The 18,604-nt window shown below is 38.1% G+C and overlaps 1 protein-coding gene across 5 annotated transcripts in view; it reads right to left on the bottom strand.

Moving 5' to 3' along the window:
• ZSWIM5 (zinc finger SWIM-type containing 5) overlaps positions 1-18,604 on the bottom strand; it is a 193,547-nt gene that overhangs the window by 168,457 nt on the left and 6,486 nt on the right. The window contains exon 1 of one of the 5 annotated variants that reach the window (XM_017960994.3): positions 10,786-12,254. The exons of the other annotated variants lie outside the window; for them this stretch is intronic. Within the exon in view, the coding sequence (XP_017816483.1) occupies positions 10,786-10,798 (13 nt within the window). The 5' untranslated portion in view covers positions 10,799-12,254. Of the gene's footprint in view, positions 1-10,785; positions 12,255-18,604 lie in introns of those variants that run through there. 5 annotated transcript variants of the gene reach the window in all.

Consider the following 18,604-nt stretch of genomic DNA (forward strand, 5'->3'; position numbering starts at 1 on the left):
CAGTCTCTACAAAAAATAAAAAAATTAGCCGGGCATGGTGGCATGTGCCTGTGGTCCCAACTTCTTGGGAGGCTGAGGCAGGAGGACTGCTTAAGCTCAGGAGCTCAAGGCTGCAGTGCACTATGATCACACCACTGTACTCCAGCCTGGGTGATGTAGCAAGACCTTGTCTCAAAAATTATAACCATCACCAATTTAAACAATTTGGTACCACTAGAGAAAATGTTACTTTTGCATGAATACATAATAGGTCCACAATATATGAACTGAATATATTAGTCTCAATAATGGAGTTACTGCTCTGGTACAGCGCCAACTAAGTAATTTCTTTTTAAGTCTGTACATTAAAAGTATGATATTACATAAAAGGCAAGAATGGATGTTACTAAGGCAATAAATATTAGTGTCACACACCAAACACAAAACCTATGTCTGAATTTTCTTATTTATAGACAGAAAAGGAAACAATTTCAGTATATAATTGCTAAATTTAACAGTGTTTTTTTCATTCTTTTCAAACTCTATAGGACTTAAGTTACCCATTTATTTTTCCCTGTGCATAATTGAACAGTGATTAAGATCTTGAACACAGGAGCCGGGCTCTAACCCCAGTTCTCCCACATAGCCATATAAATTTGGACTAGTTTCTTATCAGAGTCTCACTTCCTCATGTGTAAAATTGGCATAATAACAACAGTACATACCTCAAAAGAATATTATATGGATTAAATAAATTATAACACATTAAATACTTGGCAAAGCGCCCAGCACTTTGTGTTAGCTTTTAATATTATTGTTGTTATTATTGTTATGCAAATAAAAAGTGAAACTATATTAAGTGGCAATATTTACACAGTTTTAAAATTTAAAAGGCTGTAAATTTATATAACCAATAAAGACATAATTGCTTAAAAAAACTTTAGCTTGTAATCTGAGTAAGAACCAAATATCATTTAAAACAAAATTAGATGAGTTGTATATGTTTGCACTGATTATAATTTAACCTTTAAAATGAATTTATGAAGGCTGGGTGCGGTGGCTCATGACTGTAATCCCAGCACTTTGGGAGGCCAAAGTGGATCACTTGAGGTTAGGAGTTTGAGACCAGCCTGGCCAACAAGGTGAAACCTCATCTCAACAAAAAATACAAAAATTAGCCAAGAGTGGTGGCATACATCTGTATTCCCAGCTACTCAGGAGACCGAGGCAGGAGAATTGCTTGAACCCGGAGGCAGAGGTTGCAGTGAGCCAAGATTGGGCCACCGCATTCCAGCCTGGGCAAGAAAGTGAGAGCCTGTCTCAAAAAAAAATAATAAAATAAAATAAAACTAAAACATTCAAAAGTGATCTTTTTATAAAAATAATTGGAGATTTTTAATGTAAGCTAAGAAGACCATATTCTCTTAAACAATTCAAAATAAATAGGTAATTGGAGGAGTACTCACTATTAATCAAAGTTCATTCAAGTTGATTATCAGCTGGGTACAGTGACTCACACCTGTAATCCCAGCACTCTGGGAAGCTGAGGTGGGTGGATCACTTGAGGCCAGGAGTTTGAGACCAGCCGGGCCAACACGGTGAAACCCTGTCTCTACTTAAAAAAAAAAAGAAAAAATTAGCTGGGCAGGACATATTAGTGTCACACACCCAATACAAAATACTCTCCTACTCGGGGAGCTGGGGCAGGAGAATTGCCTGAACCCGGGAAGTGGAGTTTGCAGTGAGTTGAGATTGCACCGCTGCACTCCAGCCTGGGCCACAGAGCGAGATTCTGTCTCCAAAAGAAAGAAAGAGATTATTATATTTACCCCTTTTTACTTTGAAACAATCTCAAACTTACAAAGAAGTTGCAAGTACAGTTCAAATAATTTTTAACATTGGAGAGTAAGTTGTCAACATACTGCCTCATTACCCCAGAATACTTTTTTTGTGTATTTCCTTCAAACAAAGATATTCTTCTACAGAACTATAAAAATCATGATAATCAGAAATCAATACCATAACATTATCATATAATGCACAGACCCCATTCAACTGTTGCCAATTGTCCCAAAAATGTCCCGATAAGGATCCAGTCCAAAGTCATACGATGCATTTAGTTTTTATGTCTCCCTATTCTCCTTCAATCTGCAAGGAGTCCTGTAGTCTTTTCTTAACTTTCTGACTTCTGACACTTTTGAAGACTTCAGGCTAGCTATTTTGAAAAATGTCCCTCAGTAGTGCCTGTTATTTCATCATGATTAGATTCAAGTTATGCATCTTTGGCAGAAATATCATAGAAGAGGAGCCATGTTCTTATTGTTTCCTATCAAATGGCACTCAATTTTTGATTTCTCCCATCACTGGTGAGCTTAACTTTGCTCATTTGATCACAGTAGTGTTTGCCTGGCTTCCTCATTTTAAAGTTACCTTTTTCCCCTTATAAAGTATCTCATGGGAACCATATTGCGTATACCAATATACTCATCAAACTTTCAACTTACTCTTTTTAAAAATATTTTATTTTGGAGACAGGGTTTCATTCTGTCACCCAGGCTGCAGTGCAGTAGAGCAATCCCAGCTCACTGCAGCCTTGACCTTCTGGGCCTAAGCGATCCTCCCACTTCAGCCTCCTAAAGTAGCTGAGACCACAGGTATACACCACCATGCCTGGCTAATGTTTTTAAATTTTTGTAGAGATAGGGTTTTGTCATGTTGCCCAGACTGGTCTCAAACTCCTAGGCTCATGTGATCTTCCCTCCTCAGCCTCTCAAAGTGCTGGGATTATAGGCATGAGCCATGGCACCTGGCCTTTAAAAAAAAAAAAAAAATTATTAACACGACCTCATGGGTTTCTATTTCATTCAATGGTTGGTTATATCCATTACTATCATTATTTTGACACTCAATTCATCCCATATTTGGCTAATGGGAATCCCTTCAAAGCTGGCTTTTGTGTCCTTTTTGATATGTTGCTATAATTCTTTAAGAACCTCCCTGCTTTCTGGCACAAGAACATGTTCAAGGCTCATTTGATACTTTCTCTGCCTCAGCCCTAAATTCAGCCATTTCTCTAAGGAGACTTTGTTGTTTTTATTGGAGAAAAGTACTTGGAAACCAAGATATGGACATTAGGTGTGCTTATTGCTATTGGGATATTACTGCTCTAACGCCCTCTCAGTGAACAGAATACCATATATATATTCCAATACATACTAAAAACCATAAGTTCACATGGGTATCTCCAATTATAATCCAATATCCAGAGTTCATTCACGTTTTCTCCCTGGTCTTTATCTTATCGTCTCTTATCTTACCTTATCTAATCTTTCAGACGGAGTCTTGCTCTGTTGCCCAGGCTGGAGTGCAGTGGCGTGATCTCTGCTCACTGCAACCCCCACCTTCCGGGTTCAAGTGATTCTCCTGCCTCAGTCTCCTGAGTAGCTGAGACTACAGATGCACGCCACCACACCCAGCTAATTTTTGTATTTTTAGTAGAGACGGAGTTTCGTCATGTTGGTTAGGCTGGTCTTGAACTCGTGACCTCAGGTGATCCACTCACCTCGGCCTCCCAACATGCTGGGATTACAGGCGTGAGCCACTGCGCCCAGCTGGTCTATATTTTAGCTACCTTTTCTGATAGTGAGAAATTTGGCTCCTGTTATCCTTAATTGATTTACTTAGTTGATCAATATCTATAAATAACCATTCTTTCATTGCCGCCACAGCTCCTCCCTGCCAGTAAGGACACTCTTCTCACTCTGCTCATGTTCAAAAAATCTGCATCTACTGCTGCCACCCCCTGCTATGCCATCCTCACCCCAGTTGAACACTGACACCCTATGGCTCTATGCTCCCCTTCACCCCTATAAAAAAGTCATCCTCAACCCTTTCAGACTCTGACATCTCAAATTATATCCCCCTTCATGTGGATACCCTCCTCACCCCACTTCAGCTCTAGCACTCCATGCTAGGCCACTGCTCCAGCTGGGCTCCAATACACCCTTTCAGGCCACTGCTACTATCCCTTCTTCCCGTCTCACTTCCTTTTCTCTTGCTTCTCCCAGGTTTGGACTAAAGTTTCCAGGAAGGGAAGTCAGAAGAAAAGGGAATGATTAAGGATTCGGGAACTAGAGAGAGGAGGGAATAGAAGAGCAGTATCATTGTATGATACCTTACAATTAGTTACTTTGCTATACAATGATTCTTTATGTTTCTAAAACATATGCAGAAAATAAGGAATAAACACTAAAGAACATAATAGGAAAGAAGAAAAGAATATGATACTGAAAAAGAAAAAAAATTTATTAAATGTACTGAATATTTGTTCTTATTTATTTTACACTTCCAATCAGTAAGAGTTGTTATAGACTATAACAAGGCTATGAACTATGGCCAACCCCCTTTTCCACCTTGGAATTGAAAAACCTATACCATATACACAGGGAATTTACGGTACTTAAGTTTGTAGGTTATACAGAGTGGTAACAGCAATAGAGCAATTCCTACAATTCCTACAACCCAAACTGTGAAATCAATAATGGTGAAAGAGTTGTCTCAAAAACAAAACAAAAAAAAGTTAGACAAATGCTACATTAATGTTTGGGTGGTCAGATTCTACTTTGAAATCTGAAGTTTGCAGATATGCCTATAGATTTTTGGAGTTTACCATTTTCTTATTCTGTATCATTAATATAATATTTTAAGTTACTATATATTCTACCATTTTTCTGTATTTAGCAAGAAATTTGCATTTTTTATTTGATATAATAAAAGTTTTAATGTAATTTATATTAGATTTTGCATTTTTTTCATTACTGTTATATTTTTACCTGACTAAATGGCTGATCTAATTGTATTAGTATTGTGAACAATCATGTGGAATGTTTTGAGACAGAGTACTATATTTGTGAATATAATTTTATGGCTTTTTTCACTTAGTAAGAACCTATCAGTGTGGAAAACTAAGAAAATTGCTCTCTGCTGTATAATCTGGCATTCATTGTAGATTAAAGCTTATTTTTCTTTTTTTTTTTCTTTTTGAGACAGAGTCTCGCTCTGTTGCCCAGGCTGGAGTGCAGTGGCGCAATCTCGGCTCACTGCAAGCTCTGCCTCCCGGGTTCACGCCATTCTCCTGCCTCAGCCTCCCGAGTAGCTGGGACTACAGGCGCCCGCCACCACACCCGGCTAATTTTTTGTATGTTTAGTAGAGATGGGGTTTCACTGTGTTAGCCAGGATGGTCTCAATCTCCTGACCTCGTGATCCACCTGCCTCGGGCTTCTAAAGTGCTGGGATTACAGGCGTAAGATATATAGATATATAGATTATATCTATATACACTAGCAACGAACAATTCAAAAATGAAATAAAGGAAACAATTCCATTTATGATAGCATGAAAAAGAATAAAATACATTAGGAGTAAATCTAACCAAGGAAAACAAGTCATTCTACCAAAAAGACACATACACGCACCTGAATGTTCATTACAGCACTATTCAAAATAGCAAAAACATAGAATCAGCTCAGGTGCCAAACAACAGTGGACTGAATAAAGAAAATGAGGTACATCCCATGGTACATATATACCATGGAATACTACACAGCCATGTACTTCACAACAACATGGATGCAGCTGGAAACTACAGTTTCCAGCTATGTTAATTAGCAGAATGTTAGCAGCTATGTTAATTAATGCAGAAACAGAAATTCAAAGACCAAGTGTGGGAGTGGGGTGAGGGATAAAAGACTATACACTGGGTACAGTGTACACTGTTCAGGTGATGGGTGCACCAAAATCTCAGAAATCACCACTAAAGAACTTACTCATGTAACCAACCACCACCTGTTCCCCAAAAACCTATTGAAGTAAAAAAATTTAAAAAAAAGAAAAAAGAAAAAAAGTTCAAAGACTAAATGTTCTCACTTATAAGAAGGTGCTGAACACTAGGTATATGTAGTTGTAAAAATGGGAACAACAGACACTGATGAATACAAGACAGGGAAGGGAGAGGGTTAGGGTTGGAAAAAAAAAATACCTATTGGGTACTATGCTCACTACCTGGGTAACAGATTCATTTGTACTCCAAACTTCAGCACCATGAAATATTCCTTTGTAGCAAACCTGCCCGTGCCTCCCTAGTTCTAAAATAAAAGTTGAAAAAAGATAAAATAAAATAAAAGTTCAATAAAACATTGTTGAAATAAATTAAGATCCAACAAATGGGGAGACATCCCATGTTCACGGATCAGAAGATGAGATGTTGTTAAGATGGCATGGTAAACAGAATAATGCTCCTCACCAAATATGTCCACACCCTAACATCCAGAACCTGACAAAACAGACTTTACAGATGTGATTAAGATTCTTCAGATGTAGCGATTATCCTAGATTATCTGAGTGGGTTCAATGTAATCACACAGTCCTTATAAGAGGGAGGCAAAAGGCTTAAAGTCAGAGACAGGAAACGTGACAATGGAAGCAGAGGTTAAAATGGTATGGTATAAATAAGAAGGAAGGGGCTGTGAGCCACAAAATGCAGGTAGCTTCTAGAAACTGGAAAAAGACATGGAAAGAGATTCTTTCCAAGAAAAGCCTCTAGATGGAATACAGCTCTGCTAACAACTTGGTTTTATTTATTATTTATTTATTTTTGAGACAGTGTCTTGCTTGGTCACCGAGGCTAGAGTGCAGTGGCATGATCTCAGCTCACTGCAACCTCTGCCTCTCAGGTGCTTCAGCCACCCAAGTAGCTGGGAATACAGGCGTGCACCACCATGCCTGGCTAAATTTTTGTATTTTTAGTAGAGACCGGGTTTTGCCATGTTGGCCAGGCTGGTCTCGAACTCCTGGCTTCAAGGGACCCACCTGCCTCAGGCTCCCAAAGTGTTGGGATTACAGATGTGAGCCATCACACCTGCCCTCAATAACTTGATTTTAGCCCAGAAAACCCCCAGACCTGTAAAATATTAAATATGTGTTGTTTTAAATCACTAAGTTTGTGGTAATTTGTTATAGTAGTAGTTTCCTTACAGAACACTAATAGAGATGCCAAAACTTCCAAACTGATCTACAGATTCGATACAATAGCTTTCAAAATCCCAACTAGATTTTTTTTGCAAAAAATAAACTGATACTAAAATTCATAGGGAAATTCAAGGGAATGAGAATAGCCAAAACAATCTTGAAAAAGAAGAATAAAGTTGGAGGACTCACACTTTGCAATTTCAAAACTTACTAGAGCAAGAGTAATAAAGACAATGTGGTACTAACGTAAGGATAGACGTAAAGATCAATGGAACAGAACTGAGAGTCCTGAAATAAACTCATTTATGGTTAACTGGCTTTCAACAGCATGTCAAGATCATTCAATGGAGAAAGACTAGTCATTTCACCAAATAATGCTGGAACAAATGGATATTCATATAAAAAAAAAGTTGAAGCCCCTTCTGACATCACAAAAATCAACTCAAAATGAAACAAACCAAAATATAAGAGCTAAAACTAGAAAACACTTAGACATGGCAGTAAATCTTCTTGATCATGGGTTAGGCAATGGTTTCTTAGCTATACTTTATCAAAAGAAAGAAAGAAAAAAGCAACTAAAAAAAAGATAAATTGTACTCCATCAAAATTTAACACTTTTGTGCTTCAAAGGACACTATCAAGAAAGTTAAGACACCTCACAAAATGGGAAAATGTATTTGCAAATCATGTATCTGATAAGGGACTAGTATCTAGAATGAATAAGGAACTCTCACAACTTAACAATAAAAAGACAACCCAATTAAAAAATGGGCAAAGGATCCGAATAAACATTTTTTCCAAAGAAGTTATACAAATGACCAACACATACATGAAAAGATGCTCAACATCATTAGTCACCAGAGAAATGCAAATCCAAACCAACCACAATGAGATACTACTTCCGGGCCTCCACCAGGATGGATATAATAAAAAAGATAGACAATAACAGGCATTGGCAAAGATGTGGAGAAACTGAAACACTCATACATTGATAGCAGAATTATAAAGTGATGCACTTTGCAAAATAGTTTGGCAGTTCCTCAAAATGTTATACATAGTTACTGCATGATCCAACAATTCTACTCCTAGATGTATACCCAAGAGAAATGAAAACATGTATCCACACAAAAGCTAGTATGCAAATGTTCACAGCAGCATTAGTCACAATAACCAAAAGGAAAACAACCCAAACATGCAACAACCAATTAATGGATAAACAAAATGTAGTATATCCATACAATGTAATATTATTCACCATTAAAAAAGAATAAAGTACAGATACATGTTACACATTTATGGACCTTGAAAACATTATGCTAAGTGAAAGAAGCCAGTCACGAAAGACTACATATTCTTACTCAATTTATATAAAATGGCTAGAATAAGCAAATCCATAGAGACAGAAAGTAGACTGGTAGTTGCTTAGGACCATATGGGATTGGATTGGGGAGTGATAGCTAAAGGATACAGGGTCTTTTGGGGTAAGGAAAATCTTCTAAAATTGATTGTGGTGAAGGCAGCCCCTACCTGTGAATATAGTAAAAGCCACTGAATTGTATACTTTAAATGGATGAGTTGTACAGTACATGAAGTATATCTCACTAAAGACATTAGCGGGGGAAAACCTGCTGTAAGGTCCCCTCATTCCAGACTACAAAGTCTTCAGGGATACTGCTGGAGACTGGTTTTCAAGGCCTCATTAGGCAGCCTAGACGTCAAAACAGAGGGAAGATAGCCTCTTTAATAAAAACAAAACAAACAAAAACCCTAGCAAGGCTAACCTGTCTTGATGGTCTGCTAGAAGGCATATTTATCACACGGATATATGACTGAGGAAAGTTAAAATCCACCTCCTCAATTCTAATCTCCAAGTGAATAGATAAAAGGGAGTAGGTACTGAAAAACCATTCACTACTAAATGAAGTTCTAAATAAAACTATACTAACATACTGGATAACATTTTGGTTGAGTGACTTTTGTGGCTAATTACCTTGATGCCATATTAATAATATTTGCAAGGGACCGAGCACAATGGTTCACACCTGTAATCCCAGAAATTTTGGGAGGTTGAGGCAGGCAGATCACCTGAAGTCAGGAGTTCAAGACCAGCCTGGCCAACATGGCAAAACTCTGTCTCTACTAATAATACAAAAATTAGCCAGGGATGGTGGTGCACACCTACAATCCCAGCTACTTGGGAGGCTGAGGCAGGAGAATCACTTCAACCCAGGAGGCAGAGGCTACAGTGAGCTGAGATCATGCCACTGCACTCTAGCCTGGTCAACAGACAGAGACTCTGTCTCAAAGAAAATAATAATAATAATAATAACAATAATATTTGCAAGGGACAATATATAATCTGAAAACTTTCGCAATCAGTACTTTAAAAACATATCAAAGAACTATTAATAAAGCATATTCAATGATACTATATTTGATCTTTAAAACCTACATAATAGGCTGGGCTGGTGACTCACATCTGCAATCCTAGCACTTTGGGAGGCCGAGGTGGGTGGATCGCTTGAGCCCAGGAGTTCAGGACCAGCGGGGCAACATAGCAAAACCTTATCTCTACAAAAAATTAGCCAGGCATGGTGGCATGTACCTGCAGTCCCAGCCACTCAGGAGGCTGAGGTGAGGGAATTACCTGAGCCTAGAAGGTAGGGGCTGCAGTAAGCCATGATCTTGTCGCTGCATTCCAGCCTGGGTGACAGAGCTGGACCTTGTCTCAAACAAAACAAAACAAAACAAAACAAAACAAAACAAAACAAAAACAACCTAATTACCTGATTTTAATGTCACATAATGTGCTACCTCAGCAACAGATGGTGTTTATGAAATAAAGCAGATTTACCAGTACAAAGAAAAGTAACATCAGGGAGTAGAGGACATTTAGCATCTAATTTACCACTGGGGCATCTCTTGATACTTCCCTGCCCAATGTTGACAGTAAATGAACAAACGCAGTGGGCAAGGCCTGAGAAACGTCACAGTAACTAGGCTCAGGCTTTTCTATAAAACAGTTGCTGGGTACAGTGGCTCACACCTGTAATCCCAGCATTGTGGGAGGCTGAAGCAGGCAGACTGCTTGAGCTCAGGAGTTCGAGACCAGCTTGGGCAACATGGCAAAACCCTGTCTCCACAAAAAAATATAAAAATTAGCCAAATTAGCCAGGCATGGTGGTACATGCCTATAGTCCCAGCTACTCGGGAGGCTGAAGTAGGAGGATCACCTGGGCCAGGAAGGTGGAGGTTGCAGTGAGCTGAGATCATACCACTGTATTCCAGCCTGGGTGACAGAGCCAGACACCGCCTCAAAAAAAAAAAAACCAAAAAAACAAAAAAAACAGTCACTACCCATTCCCAGGTAAAACACTCAGACCAGCAGAGATTCTGGCTAAGAATCCATAATAGAGTTTAGAGGAGGGGGACAAGATCAGCTGTGTTCTAGGGACTACTTTCAGTGACAGAAGTTGTGATTTGCCTCCTAATTTTACTCTTGTTAAGTATCCCCAGAAAAAGAGACCAAACAATCCTGGAGGGGCTGTTCCCTTATAGGGTGAATTTACTCTACGAAAAGAATCCAAGAGTCAGAGGAAATGCAGCGCTCAGATCCTTCCTTCAGGACCAAGGCATTTATTCCTCTAACTGCCAGGAGAGTTGGCTGCTGAGAGGTTACAGCTATGTCCTCCTCCACAAGCTGCCCGCAACCAAAGTATAACAGGTTGAATTCTCTGAAAGGAAACACCAAGATAGAATGAGAAATGCAAGACACTTACTAGGGATCGACATCTGTGAAAGAACAGCAACAGAAGCAGGACTGGGAAGAGGAAGAAATCAAAATGTAATGCAGGCCTGACAAAAGCTCAGTCAACGAGGTATGGCTCTCTGGAGCAGGTATTGCCTGTCGAAGGGTTCCATGTTTGGCTGAAATAGCTGGATCTTTACGCTCCTACCTTGCTCAGTCATTTGTAAGCTGCCCCTAGAAAAGTATGACCTCAGATGAAGCAGATCTCTGCTGCTGAGACAGACCGTGAATCAGCTGACAGTTGGAAGCTGTCTGATGAAAGCACTTCCTGCAGCTGGGCAGCAAGTAGTTCCCTGAAGAGAAACAGTGTAGTTCACCTTCATCTCTACCACATAAAGAAAAATGCCCCACCCAGGGTTATGCCTCTTCTCCCTCAGGTCAGCCCACATCTATTTTCAGATAACTGTCAAGTGCCATCCCAGCTGCAGAGCTCCCCATAGGACTGACTGAAGTCTCCATTGTGACTGCATCAGTTCAACTTCTTTGCCCACCTAATTGGGCTTTCCTCACTCCTTTATAAGTGTCCTGAAAGTACATAGGGAATTGAGGCTCAGAGAAGTTAAGTAACTTGTCCAAGGTTACACAGCTAGAAAGTGGCAGAACTGGGATTTGGGCCCAGGTCTCCAAACACAGCACTTAGGAATTTAGACTTCATTCTCTACGAAACAGAATGTTTGAAGGTTTTCCTTTCCTTTTTGTTTTATTGGAATATTTGCTTTTCTAATGATAGCTTTATTATGTAATTCATACATAATAGAGCTCACCCTTGAGAGGTACACAACTGTGAAAAGTACACAATTTGGTGTTATTTAGTATATTCAAAGATTTGTGCAACCATTGCCACTATCTAATTTTGGAACATTTTCACCCCAAAAGGAAATCCCATACTCATTAGTAATCACTCCCCTTACTCACAGGCCCTACAAACCACTAACCTACTACTTTCTGTCTCCAGGATTTGCCTATTCTGGACATTTTGGACAAATAAAATAATATATGTGGCTTTTAACTTTTTTATTGTGGTAAAATATATATAAGATTTATCATTTTTAAATGGACAGTTCAGTGGTATTAAGTACATTCACACTGTTGTGCAATCATCACTCCTACCTATCTCCAGAATTTTTCATCCTCGCATACTAAAATTCTAGTTCAACAGAACAATAACTCTTCACTTCTCTCTCCTCTCAGCCCCTGGCAACCACTAAATTCTACTTCTATCTCTATGAATTTGCCTACCTAAATACTGCATATAAGTGGAATCATAATAATGTTTGTCCTTTGGTGTCTGGCTTATTCACTTAGCATAATCTTTAACATTCATCCACGTTGTAGCATGTATCAGGATTTCCTTCCTTTTTAGGGCTAAATAACATTTCCTGTAGGTAGACAGAAAGACAGAGGAAGGAAGGAAAGAAGGAAGGGAGGGAGGGAGGGAGGGAGGGAGGGAGGGAAGGAAGGAAAATAGACCACCTTTTGTTTATCCATTCATCTGTCGATGGACACTTGGGTTGTTTTCATCTTCTGCCTATTGTGAATAATCCTGCTGTAAAACACGGTTGTATAAATATCTATTCAATTCCCTGCTTTCGATTATTTTGGTTATACACCCAGAAGCAGAATTTCTGGCTCATATGGTTATTCTATGTTTAATTTTTTGAGGAACTGCCATACTGTTTTCTACAGCAGCTACACCATTTTATATTTCCAAATGGTTCCAACTTCTCCACATCCTTGCCAACATTTGTTATTTTCTGGCTTTTTAAAAAAATAATATCCATCCTAACGGGTGTGAAGTAGTATTTCATTGTAGTTTTGATTTTCATTACTCTAATAATGAGTGCTGTTGAGCATCTTTTCTTGTGCTTATTGGTCATCTGTACATTGTCTCTGGAGAAATGTTTATTCAAGTCCTTTGCCATTTTTGAATTAGGTTGTTTCTTGTGGCTGAGTTGTAGCTTAATATATTCTGGATATTAATCCCCTTATCAAGCAGTTTGGTTTTGAGTGGCTAGTAAGATATCCATTTAGAAATATCTGGCAGGCAAATATATATGCTGATCTTTGGATTATTTGGAAGTGCTTCAGAGTTTCAAAGAGAAGAAGTAGCTGGCCATGCTGATGAAGTTCTAGGCTCCATCGCAATCCCCAACACAGCTCAGATTTTATCTGCTGCAAAAGCTGGAATTCCAGCTTAAGACTTCATTTGAAAGTGAGCGTACAGTTGCTTTAAACAAATTTTAAACCATTACATTATATCATGCTATCTTATGTTCATAAAATTGTAGTTGAAACTGTAGAAATAAATTAGATTCTAAATTGGAAGACTTGATATAAGAAGGAACATCCTACTTTTGTGGGGTAAGAGAATAAAAGAAAATAGAAAGCCAGAATAATGAAGTAAAACAGAAATCTAGGAAGAAGCATTTCAAGAGAAATGTACAGTAGACTACAGAAAATTCTATACAGAGGTCATGAAGAATGAGGACTAGAAAAAAGATACTGTGTTTGGCAATCATGAGGTCACTAGCGACCTTTAAGAGATCAATTTTAATTCAGTGACTGAAAGCATAAGTCAGACTACAAAACCTTTAGAAGGTGGAATGAAGGTTGAGGGAGGAAAGGTAACCAATACAGAATACTCTCAATTTTGGTACAGGCTGTAATAATAATAGTGAATATTTACATAGCACTTAATATGTGTTCAGCCTCATTATAAATGCTTTACATATTAACTAATTTAATCCTCAAAACAACCTATGAAGTAGGTACCATCATTTTGCCCTTTTACAGTTGAAAAAACTGAGACTTTGAAGGAGCCAGAATTGCATATTTGTGATAGTATGTATGTGTACATATGTGTATATATACACACACACATGGTAGATATATACAAATACGTGTGATGGTAAAGACTACAATAATATAATATTGAGTGAGACAAAACATAAAGAGTTTTTCCCAATAGGGAGCCATAATGTGGGGAAGGATTTTATATTACCAATAACATCAATGTATGTTGGTGATGTTGGCTAGTCATGTCAGTTAGCAGGTATTGATAGATTTAAACAAAATAAGAACAAGCTGGCTTTTCCAGAAGCTATCAGTGCTACAGGCCTCTATTCAATAAAACCATGAATGAATAGGGGGGAAAATGTAATTATCTCCAAGGCTTTCAAAGACACAATACATTTTCTTGTTGCTCACAGACCAAAAGATAATGGAGGGACAAAAAGCTATTTTGCTGATTAGTTCCATTGTATGTTTATGCCTAAAAGAAGCAAAAATTTTTTTTGAACAAAAAAGGAAAGGATTATCTGAAGATAACAAAAAGCTATTCTAAAGCCAGAAATCTGTAGTTTACTCTGAGAAAAAAGGATTCGTATTTGGCAACATTCTGTCATCTTCCTTCCTACTAGTATTATCCCTTTGGATCAACTATGCACTAAAGTATTAGAGGGCATACAAAATGTTAATACAGAAAGAATTTTATTAAAGGTTAATCTAACTTGTAAGCAGCAAAGTGTTTTCGATCTTTATTGCAATATTAGACATAATTCTAAAATTTCTTACAATTGTAATTATATTAAAATAGAGCAATGTATCCAGTAGTACCCACTTCCCAAGTTAATCACTTCCTACTCTCTGCCCCCATAGTAACTTCTTCTATTATTACAAAACACTGTGGTAAATGCCATTTTATTTATTCAGACCCTTAACTGATTTAATAGAAAATTTTTAAATGCCATTTTTATATGTACATTCCATAGTAAACTGTGTGCCTCTTAAATATAGAAATTATGTTGTTTTGCACAGAACATACTAAAAAATTAAAAGTTTTTTTTGTTGTTGTTGTTTTTGAGACAGGGTCTTGCTCTGTTGCCCAGGCTGGAGTACAATGGCCTGTGATCACAGCTCACTGTAGCCCCAACTTTCCAGGCTCAAGCATTCCTCCCACCTCAGCTCCCCAAGTAGTTGGGACTACAAGTGTGTGCCAACATGCCTGGCTAATTTTTTAATAGGGACAGGGACTCCCTATGTTGCCCAGGCTGTTCTTGAACTTCTGGGGTCAAGTGATCCTCCCACCTAAGCATCCCAAAGTGCTGGGATCCCAAGTGTGAGCCACTGTGCTCAGCTAAAAAAAATTAGGTTTTATAAATAAATAAATGGGTGAACAAACACGAAGAAAATTATAGCTTGGCATTACATTAAACACAAACGTCTTTTGATGACAGTAACAATGACACTTTTTACTTTGGAATAAGACCTCTCCAAAATACAGAGAGAAACATTCTTTGAGTAGTTAAGAGAATGATTTTCCTTCACATCCATTAATAAAGATAGGTGAAACAATAAATAGAAAATAAAGTTGATATGGTCCATAGCATTTGTAGAATGAAAATTACATAATGTTTTGACTGCCAACAATAGGTTCAGAAACAATGATAATACTAATAAAGGTGTTCATTTTTCTTTTCCTTTTTTTTTTTAAAAGACAGGGTCTCACTCTGTCACCTAGGCTGGAGAGCAGTGACGCCATCATGGCTTACTGCAGCCTCAACCTCTTGGGCTCAAGCGATCCTCCCATCTCAGCCTCCCAAGTAGCCGGGACTATAGGTGAGCACCACTACGCCCAGCTAATTTTTTTTTAAAGATGAGGTCTCACTATGCTGCCCAGGCTGGTCTCAAACCCCTGGGCTCAAGTGATCCTCCTGTCTCGCCTCCCAAAGCACTGGGATTTCAGGTGTGAGCCACCATGCCAGGCCAGGTGATCATTTTTCTACAACGGCATTTCTGAACCTTAGCTGCATATAAAATTACCTGGGAGCTTTTTAACAATTCTGAAATTTGGTCCTAATTCTCAGCAGATTCTGATGTGATTAATTTGGAGTGAGTCTCAGGTACCTTTTTTTTTTTTTTTTAAATCTCCCCAGGTGATTTTAATGTGAAACCAAGATGGAAGCCCACAATTCTTTTCTTTAAAATCAAATCTTTGAGGTAGAATTTACATTCAGTAAAATTTGCCAATTTAAGCATACAATTTAATAACTTTTGACAAATGAATATAGTCATGTAACCACTACAGTCATTAACATTTCCATCACCCAAAAGTTTTCTCACATCTACGAACCTGAGCCAATCCCTCAAGATGAATTCTGAGTGGCTAACTGGGCCTACATTTAAAATAGAGCCAAACAGCCATTTACTGACTAGAAGTTACACACTTATCTGAGTTCCTGGAAAACTCACACCTCTGCTTAACTTTGGGACTTTCATAGCTGACTATGCCTATTCACATTGCCCAAAACAACCAATAGGCTGTCGCTTGCATACTACAAATATTCAAGTACAAGTATTTATATGAACATATGAGGGTCTTCAAAAAGTTTGTGGAAAATGAGTATTATAAAAAAACTACACATGGATTTCACTTTTTTTTTTTTTTGCACTGAAATATACTAACTTGCTATAACATATCTGGATAGGATCTAGTTTAAGGCACAAAAAAGGACAAGACGTAAGTTTGAAAAGAGCCCCTATCAGAGAAACATGAATTCTGCTAAAATTAAAGCAAGAACAAACACCAAATTTATGGTGAAGCTTGGGAGGAAGAATGGTGAAACCACTGATGCTTTATAAAATGTATATGGGCAATGCCCCCAAAGAAATCAGCAGTTTACAAATGGATAACTTATTTTAAAAGGGTGAGACAATGCTGAACATGAAGCCTGCAGCAGCAGACCATCCACATCAATTTGTGAGGAAAAACATTCATCTTGTTTGTGCTCTAATCAAGGAGGACAGACAATTAACAGCAGAAACAACAGACAATACCATAGACATCTCAATTGGTACAGCTTACATAATTCTGCTGAGAAATTAAAGTTGAACAAACCTTCCACTTAACAGGTGCCAAAACCACTGCATCCAGATCAGCTAATAAGAGCAGGGCTTTCACTGGAAATTCTAAACAAGCAGGATCAAGACCCTGAGGCATTTCATTGAAGAACTGTGACAGGAGATGAAACATGACTTTACCAGTATGATCCTGAAGACAAAGCACAATTAAAGCAACGGCTACCAAGAGGCAGGAGTGGTCCAATCAAAGCAAGACCAGACTGATCAAGAGCAAAGGTCATGGCAACAGTTTTTTAGGATATTCAAGTCATTTTACTTGCTGACTTTTGGAGGGACAAAGAATGGTAACATTTGATTTATTATGTGAGTGTTTTCAGAAAGTTAGCCAAAGCATTAGCAGAAAAATGCCCAGGAAAGCTTTACCAGAGTTTTTCTCCACCACAACAATGTTCCTGCTTATTCCTCTCATCAAACAAGGGCAATTCTATGAGAGTTTTGATGAGAAATCATTAGGCATCCACCTTACAGTCCTGATTTGGCTCCTTCTGACTTCTTTTTGTTCCCTAATCTTTAAAAAAATCTTCAGAAGGCACCAATTTTTCTTCAGTCAATAATGTAAAAAAGACTGCATTGACATGGCTGAATTCCTAGGACCGTCATTTCTTTAGGGATGAGCTAAGTGACTTGTATCATTACTTATAAAAGTTCTTGAACTTGATGGAGTTTATGTTGAAAAATAAAGTTTATACTTCTAATTTTTATCCTTTAATTCCATTTTTCCATGAGCTTTTGAAATCCCCTTATATGTTTTCATTTCTCTCAGGTAAATACCTAAGAGTAGGATTGCTGAATCTTTTGTTTAAGTATATGATTAGCTACAATAGGACATTGTTTTCCATGTAGCTGCACCATTTTGCATTCATACCATACTTTACATACCAGCAATGTATGAGAGTTCCAGTTACTCCATATACTTGTCAGCTCTTGGTACAGTCTTTTTTTTTTCTTTAACCATTTTAGTGTGTGTGTAATGTAGGTATTTCCTTGAATTTTAATTTGTATTTCTCTAAGGACTAAATTATACAAAGTATACAAACAACTGTTGTGAAGGCAAGAAAACCACTAGGCAGAAGGGTACTTCAGCTTTTGCTTCAGTAGTCTTTTTTTTTTTTTGAGGCAGAGTCTCACTCTGTCGCCCAGGCTAGAGTGCAGTGGCACGATCTTGGCTCACTGCAACCTCTGCCTCCTGGGTTCCAGCAATTTTCCTGCCTCAGACTCCGGAGTAGCTGGGACTACAGGCGTACGCCACCACGCTTGGCTAATATTTTTGTATTTTTAGTAGAGACAGGGTTTCCCCATGTTGGCCAGGATGATCTTGATCTCCTGAACTCGTGATCCACCCGCTTCAGCCTCCCAAAGTGCTGGGAGTGAGCTACCACGCCTGGCCTCAACAGTCTACTTTTAAAGAAGGTAACTATGTTATACTCCCCTAAATACCACATTCATCACTCCATTATAAAGAACAGGCAAATGATCAAAAAACACGTATGCAAGGAACTTTTCAAAAACCGGTTTCAGAAACTCTCAGAGTCAAATATTCACTCAGTTTATAACTTCCTCCCTACATAAGGAAGGCAACGTAATGTAGTCCTTAGAAGTTTAGGCTTTGATGCCCAACCTAACTTTGCATTCTAAGATAGGAAAATGCAAAGTATTACAGAAAGACTTCCACCAAAAACAAGTAAACAATTATTTACTGAGCCTTACACATAATAAGTGACTAAATGCTAATTCAAGGAATGAATCAAGAACAAGTTAATAATAAGCTTCAAGGATAATTTTTATCTGTGTAATGCTTTAAAAATCAGAAGCATCCAGAAATTGAGCCACAAAATGCCAGTATATCTTTTAGGCTTTAGTCACATATAAAG

Source organism: Papio anubis, chromosome 1 (assembly GCF_008728515.1).
Source record: "Papio anubis isolate 15944 chromosome 1, Panubis1.0, whole genome shotgun sequence".
Taxonomy (NCBI): Eukaryota; Metazoa; Chordata; class Mammalia; order Primates; family Cercopithecidae; genus Papio; species Papio anubis.